At 43.8% G+C, this 8,468-nt stretch overlaps 1 protein-coding gene across 1 annotated transcript in view; it reads right to left on the bottom strand.

Annotated features, from left to right (window-relative positions):
- SYN3 (synapsin III) overlaps positions 1–8,468 on the bottom strand; it is a 598,011-nt gene that overhangs the window by 402,207 nt on the left and 187,336 nt on the right. The window contains exons 5-6 of the mRNA XM_011958047.1: positions 4,357–4,513; positions 320–409 (exon numbers count right to left, since the gene is read on the bottom strand). Coding sequence (XP_011813437.1) covers positions 320–409; positions 4,357–4,513 — 247 coding nt within the window. The remainder of the gene's footprint in view (positions 1–319; positions 410–4,356; positions 4,514–8,468) is intronic.

The raw sequence follows: 8,468 nt of genomic DNA on the forward strand, positions 1-8,468 counted from the left end.
TCTCAGGTGCATTCAGAAATTGGAAAAGGCTGGCTCCAACATGCACCCAGAACTTGTCCCCTGATTTGCGGAAAATCTCCAAGGTCCAAGGAATGTGGTACACCTTTGTCATTTGCCCTACTGCCCGCATTTCACCTGGAGAGATGACTTCCTTTAGGAAATCCAGGCACTCCCACAGGACACTGTGACTCCACCTTAGAGTCTGCGTGGTCAGCGTACAACCCCTAGAGTCCACCTCCTTCATCCAAAGGGACTGAGGACAAGACATCTGTATTCACTCCACATCACGCAAAGAAACAGAGTAAAAAAGGGCACTCACCATTGGCTTATGGTTGGGGAAAAATGTTTGCTCCACAAGCGGGAACTTCTCAGGACCCAGGGAATGGAAGATCTTAATGAGTTGAGAGAACTAGGATAGAAGAGGAGAGAATGTTGATCAACCATTGTTACCCAGTAGGGCAAAACCTCCCACTTGATCTGGGGCCTCAAGCATCGACTGTTCTGAGCTGAGCTTCAGTAGGTGCTCCCTGCCTATAGGATAAAGACCAGATTCCTTGGCTGGACATTCATCCTCTCCATCATCCAGCCATGTTAACCCCTCCATTTCTGCCCAAGACCTAGTAAGTAGGCAGTACACTGGGTTCAGTTCAACCATATTTAATGAGCACTTACTACAGCCTCAGCATTTCACACAAGGTCCTTCTCCACCTGCTGATGTTCAGGCCCTGCACTTCGCCTATAATGTCTTCTTTCTAGAGAGGCAGCTTTGCATGGTAATTGATGGTGTTAGATGTGGATCCAGCCTCCCTGGGTTCAAATTCTTGCTTTGCCAATTACTAGCTGTATAACCTGGGAAGTCAATTCAGGTTTCTGAACTTTGGTTTCTTCACTTGTAAACTGGAGATCCAACCTCATGGGATTGTTGTAAGGATACAGTGTGCCAAAGGCAGTGCTTTGTCCACAGCAGTGCTAAAATGCTAGGTGTTATTATTAATAAATATTTTCTCTGCTGTTGCAACCCCTCTCATTTCCAACAGCTCGAGCCACATCCCTTCCCACTGCTCTCCTCCTGCTTCAACACTTGCTTGTTTTGCCAGCTGTTGTCTCCAGAGCTCAAAGGTGAGCTCTATCACTATGCTTTATTATCGGAGCAACAAGCTGAACATGGAGGCAAGGGCTGAGGGAAGACAGGCTGCAGGTGCATGGCTGTGATACTAATGTCTTGCTGGAGGGAAGCACAGGGGATGATGAGACCTGGAAGGGGGACAGAGTAGGGAGTCAGGATGATCCCCTGGAGCAGATGACATAAGAGAAGGAGAAAGGGCCCTCCAGGTGTGCATTGAGACTAGTGTGTGCTGGAGACCCTCTGCAGCTGCCATGCTATGGTGTCAGTTGCAGGTGATGATGAGAGACGAGGTCAAAGCGTGATCCATCACGGATCACAGGCCTTAAAGGCCTGACCAGAAAGCTTAGAATTCACCCAGAAGGTGAAGGAGAGCTGCTGGTGGATATAAGCAGAGAAGAGCAAATCAGATTCTGAACAAGGTAAAGGAATCAACTGGAATTTGTGGTCCCGTGTGGATGCCCAGTGGTTAAACGAGTGGCCAAGCTGACTTGGAGGTCACTCAATACTAAGAGCCTGCACATTGAAAACAGAGTAACTAGGAACTTTCTGCATCCGCCCAGGACTGGTTTGCAAAACCTTGGGGGGTGGCCTTCAGATGCAGCACAGCAGGGGGTCAACTCGGAAGGTTTAGGAGAACTCAGAAATATGGAAAACGATACATGTGTGTGTGGGGTCCCTCATTTTACAGACAAGGAAATTGGAGTCCAGAAAGGGAGAGTGATTCCACAGGTAAGCACATGAGTTTTGAAGAGGCCTAGCTCTACCACTTACTACTAGCTATGTGAGCCTCAGTTTCCTCATCTGTAAGATGGAGATATTAGCAACTCCTACTCATAACGGTGCTGAGAATTAAACACAATATGCATGTTAAGGGCTCAGGATAGTGCACAGTTAGTGCTGATGAATGGTGGTTGCTACTATCGTGGTAACTGCAGAAAAAGGTGGGGAAGGGCTAACACTATCTAGGACCCTTTCCTAACAGTGGCACTTGAAAATCTTGGATGCCATTGGCCAAAAAGCCCAGTTAGGGCAGAATGAGAAGGAGACCAGGGCCATGACAATAGTGGTAAAGTCTATCCACACCTATTAAATTAATGCATGTAGCCATTCAGTAAATACTGAGTGTCCCAACTCTACATGGAACTTGTTTCAAGTACCTAAGGCAGTGATAATTTTTACCATTTATTGAGTGTGCACTTTGTGCCAGCCACATTCTAAGCACTTTCATCTATTAAATCATAACCCTACCAGGAAGGCTCTATTACTATCACCACTTTCTAAATAAGGAAGCTAAGTTCAGAGAGGTTAAGGGGGTTGCTCAAGGTAGCACAGCTCATAAATGGAGAAGCCTGGACCTAGGAATCCGGCTTCAGAGCTCACACTCTCAACTACCATCCTACACCACCGGGTGGTCACACAGAGAGACAGCAAAACACCACAGACCAGACAGCTATGAGCTTCACAGAGCACAATCCACATAGCCCCCAGCTTCCACATTACCCATCCGCTTTCCATCCTTTATCTTCCCCCTTGTCACGGATCACGGGACATACTGCATATGTATTAAAGCACCACACATGCCCCTGCTCACTAGAATGTAAGATCCACGAGGCAGGGATTTTGGTCTGAGTCGTTCACTGCTATGTTTCTAGGACTTAGGACAGTACCGGAAACACAGTAAGTGCCCAAGAAGTATTTGTTGCTTGAATGAATAACTCCTAATCATAGAGACAGATAATGCACAAACGAATGGATGAATTTATCATTCTAGGTGGAGATAAGTATCTAGGAAAAAAATAAAGCAGGGTAAGGGATTTGAGAGTACTTGAGCAAGTGGAGGAGTGGTTTTTTTTTTTTTTTTTTTTTGAGACAGAGTCTCGTTCTGTCTCCAGGCTGGAGTGCAGTGGCCGATCTGGGCTCTCTGCAACCTTCACCTCCCAAGTTCAAGTGATTCTCCCGCCTCAGCCTCCCAAGTAGCTGGGACTACAGGCATGTGCCACCACGCCCAGCTGATTTTTATGTTTTTAGTAGAGATGGTGTTTCATCATGTTGGCCAGCATGGTCTCGATCTCTTGACTTCGTGATCCACCTGCCTCGGCCTCCCAAAGTGCTGGGATTACACACGTGAGCTACCATGCTGGGCCAAGGAGTAGTATTTTAAGAGGTCTTTCTTATAGGTAACATTTGGATGGAAACTCAAATAAATGAAATGAATGACTGAAACTAAGAAATAAAAGAAGAGAAATTAAATGTTGGGTGTTGGGGAGAGATGGCTCAACTTTTGGCCTCACCACTCACTGAGCAAGTTCCTTAACTGGCCTGAAGCTGAGCTTCTGTCTCTGTAAAACGAAGGGGTGACACTCACTTCACATGAGAATGACAGTATGAGTGCCAGGTAGCATAGTTTTCTGGGACATAGTAAGTGCTCAATAAATGGGGTCTGCTGTTAACAACAATGATATTTATTCATAAAACAATATGGCACATCTTTATGACTAATATTATAACACAACACCATATCATAATATGTTGTTATGTAATAATATGTTTTGTTATATATTATTATTAATAGTATATATTGTATCACTGTATTATATAATATATTACAAAGATCAATTATTACATATATGTAAATAATATATCATGTTACATGTAACATGTATAATATATAATATGTTTATATTAATATATATGTATTTATTTATTATAAAGTTTTTTTTTTGAGACGGAGTTTCGCTGTTGTTGCCCAGGCTGGAATGCAACGGCACGATCTCAGCTCACTACAACCTCCGCCTCCCGGGTTCAAGGGATTCTCCTGCCTCAGCCTCCCAAGTAGCTGGGATTACAGTGGAATTACAGGCATGCGCCACCACGCCTGGCTAATTTTGTATTTTTAGCAGAGATGGGGTTTCTCCATGTCGGTCAGGCTGGTCTCCAACTACCAACCTCAGGTGATCCTCCTGCCTTGGCCTCCCAGTGTACTGGGATTACAGGCATGAGCCACCGTGCCCGGCCTATAAATATTTATCATAATAATATATAAAATATAATATTAACATAATTGTTAGGCAACAATTCCAACAAGAGCCCTAGGATCCAAGTTCAGTTCAGTTGCTTAAATAAGAATTTTTACTACTGAGGCCTCCATGCTAGGGAGTGGGCTTGTCGCAGAGCGGGAGGCTACCCACTGCCTCCCAGATCCCTCCAGGTCAGCCTGCCCTGTCACCTACCACCCAGGGCTTGCTGCAGAAGTTGTAGACGGAGTAGAGAGAGTTGACAGCAGGCAGCCCTCCATACTGCAGGCCGATGACCAGGCTGCGGTAATCTTCCCCCAGGGCCATGCTGTAGGCGTGCTGGCGGACCAGGATGAAGTCTGGCTTGAAGGATCTGCTGAGAGAGCCAAGAGCAGTGTTACCACACTGGGGCATTGATGAAACACCAGGGCGTCCGGCCGCAGCTTGCTGGGGATGATAGCACTGACTTGCAGGTTGGCAGCTTAGTTCAGAAGCGGGAGGGTAGGGGATGAGGGCGGTTAGGTGCAAAGGCACAGCTACTCCACCATCAAGTCAAAGGGCTGGGAGCAATACATACGTTCTCTCTCTCTCTCTCACTGTCTCTTAAAGGCTCTTTCCTAAATTCCCTACATTGAACATCTATTTCACTTGCAACCAGAAAAAAATATATCAAATAACTCAGTGAATCAACTGAGATTGTGCAAGGTACCACGCACTCTACTGAATGTATGTATTATCTATGGTGAGGACAACTGCCCTAGGAGGGGAGTGTTGTCATCAACTCCCATTTCACAAACGAGCACCCTGAGCCTCAGGAAGACTAAGTCACTCGTTCAAAAAGATACACTGAAGAGAGGCAGCAGGGCCTCTGTGTGTAGCCTCACAGCTCCGGCTCTTGTTCCTGCAGATCTCAAATCAACCAACACATCTTGTCTTTTTTGTTCAAGTAGCAACCTCTGGAAAGCAGCAAGAGTATGGATTTGATGGCCAGGTCCATGCCGGGCTATTTGCTAGGTCTCTCTACAGGGAGGATCCTGATGAGTGCTCACAAACAGACCTGGGTAAAGGTCTGGACCATCTCCCTATTTTATAGATGGAAACACTGCAGCCCAGGGAAATTATGAACTTTTCGAATCACAAAGCTTGGGAGCAGGAGAGCCATATTTGAACTTAGGTCATCTGGCTCCAAGTCCACATGATTTGACTCCACCACAGGGCCCCAGGAGGATTCACACATTGTTTGATTCATATCATCAAAGATCAAACTATTTTTGGATTCCTTACTTTTAAATCACACACAAAAAATCAGTCTCACTGTAGAAATGACGTTGACATTCAAAAGGGTATGACAGTATTCGTATCACTCTGTGCTTAGGGTTAGGGTTAGAATCTTGGAATTACAGCAACAGAGTGATGGAAGAAGGAATGAAGGGAAACTGTGGGTGTGTCTCTGACAGGCAATAAGGTGCACTTACTGCTTTCTATTTTGCAGAGACAGAGTCTGGCTCTGTTGCCCAGGATGGGGCAATAGGGAGCACTTATAACCATTTGCTACTTTTATCTGATTTTAAAAGTAATACACATTCCTTGTGCAAAACAAAACAAAAATTCCTTGGCATGTACAAAGCAGTAAACAAAGTACCCATAATTTTACAATGCAGAGGAAACTCCTAACAACCTTTGTATAAACATTTTTGATCCAATGATCAATTTCAATGTATATAGCATGCATTCACATTCATAATTGCTCCATACTTTCTATTAGTTGATTTTAATGTTTTTCACATAATAGTATAGTGTAAATATTTTTCTCTACCAAAAATATCTTCCAAAATATAATTTCTAATTTCTACACAATAGTTCACTGAATGATATATCATAATTAAGTCTACCAATCATTTACTATTATCATATAGGCTATTTCCAATATGCTACATAAAAATTAGTGCCATTAATTTAAATTATTTTCATAAGACAGATCCTAAGAAGTAGGATTAATGGATTAAAGGGTGTAAGCTTTTTGTAAGATACCCCAAAAAAGTCCCCTTTTTAAGGTACATCTCACAAACTGTTTTTGAGTGTCCATCTCATTACAGCCTCACCAGCACTGCAGTTTTTGAAAAATACTGTTTTTCAATTTGACAACAGAATTCTCCCTCAAAAGACACCCTGTATCCTGCTATTGTTTTAGTTTGCATTTCTCCGATTCTAGTGAAATTAAACACTTTTTATTAACCATCTGCATTTTCTTTTCTGTAAAAGTATGTTCACATCCTTTTCCATTCAAAGCAAAATAGGGCCTCTGGTTTCCTACTGAGGTGAGTTCTGTACATTAAGAATACTGCCCTTTATCCATCATGTGTGGCAATGTTTTTACTAGATGCTTACTTGTCTGTTTTTTTTTTTTTTTTAATGGATGTGCATCTTAAAAAACAACACATAAATACATTGTCCATAACTCTGGTTCTGACAATGAGACATCCACTCCTCTCTGGCAGCGTGGGTTCCATCACAGACAACAGTGGCAGCGAAGGATAAGACATCCTTCTCCATGAGGAAATAATGAAAGGTCTCTTGCCTCCTATTTTTTTCCCCCGTTGCTGAGAATTCATAAGAGGGACATGGGAAAAACAAAGAATACCAATCCTGGCTATCTAGAAAAGGAGGATGCCTTTCCAAGACGACCTTCCAAGAGGAGAATCCCATGACTTGTTTTGGGATACTCGACTCTGGCTCCAGATATTATGGTGCTCTCTCTCTCCAGGGCTTCCAAAACCCACCTCTAAATCAGAACCTTTCTGATTCCTCAAAATAAAAGTAGCAGGCAGCTCCCTGTTGTCTTTACAGATTTGGAAATCTACCTCAAGATCCCACATTCAAAGTGCTCTGGCAAAATTATACATCACTCCTCTGTTTTAAACCCTCAAAAGGCTTCTCTCTTTCTGACAAGAGATCCTTGGCGCCTCATCATGGGTACAAGGTCCCATATGGGTTGGCCCCTGCCTGCCACTCCATCTTCATTTTCTTCTCTTTTTAAAAAATTATTATTTTTTTAGAGACAGGGTCTCACTCTGTTGCCCAGGTGGAGTGCAGTGGCATCATCACACTCACTGCAGCCTCAAACTCCTGGGCTCAAGCGATCCTCTCACGTCAGCCTCCCAAGTAGCTAGGAATACAGGTGCGCACCACCACATCCAGCTAATTTTTTTTTTTTTTTTTTTTGTAGAGATGAGATTTTGCTGTTACGCAGACTGGTCTTGAACTTCTGAACTTCAGTGATCCTCCTGCCTCAGGTTCCCAAAGTGTTGGAATTACAGGCATGGACCGCCCTGCTCAGGCTTCCATCCTCATTTTCTATCTTTCTCCCCTCCCTCACTGCCACGCAAGCCACACTGACCACCTTCCCTTCCTTCAATTTCCTAGATGCTCTTCTCCCACACTGTGTGTAGGTGCCTCATCCTCAAAGCCATCGTTCTGTCTACTCTATCAAAATTTGCCCCGACCCTCATTTTGCCCTATTTTCTTTATTCATGGCTCTTTATTCATGATTTTATTTCTCCTGTTTGTTTGATTTGTTGCTTAACTGTCTAGTTCTCTTCTCTAAAGATGTCAGCTCAATGGGAACAGAGAACTTGACCGTCTTGGACAAAATAGGCCTTAAAACTGTTTTTAAATGAATGATTACATTAATGGATGCATATATAAACACACAAATAAATGAATGAACATGATGTGAAATGGCCACTGGAAAGGTGAGGGATCACTTTCCCTGTGGTCCTAGAGAAAAAAACTAGACTGATAGACAAAGTAGCCAGGAGACAGCAAGTTGCCCCTTATAGGGCTGCCTTACAAGGTAACAAGTAACACCACGAAGAAGTTCATAACCACAGGGAATTCAAGTTGGCTACCACGACCTCTTAAGAGTATCAGATCTAACATGTGAAAAATAACCACTTCCCATGCACAATATATCAGGTCAAACCAGGCATGTGTTATAGTTTGAATTCTGCCATTCACTGCTACAGAAGGCACAGAGTCCTTCTTGAAAGTCCAGGGTATGATGGATTTACAATGACTATAGAGAAATTACTGACTTGAGCTGGGCAACCTGTGGCATTCAGTTCCTCCCTCTGTACCCAGCACCCCAGGTTCTCCATCTGGCCAGGGGGTGGCCAAGTCCTACAGTCACCCCAATATTTAAGGTTGTGGCCTCCAGTAGTTACTGAGCCCCAACAGTGGGCCAAGCACTCTGGCAAAGGTTGGAGATCCCAAGATGACAGGGACGATTCCTGCTTTTAAGAAATTCACAACCCAACAGGAGTTGGGTG

Source organism: Colobus angolensis, unplaced genomic scaffold (genome assembly GCF_000951035.1).
Source record: "Colobus angolensis palliatus isolate OR3802 unplaced genomic scaffold, Cang.pa_1.0 Scaffold457, whole genome shotgun sequence".
NCBI lineage: Eukaryota > Metazoa > Chordata > Mammalia > Primates > Cercopithecidae > Colobus > Colobus angolensis.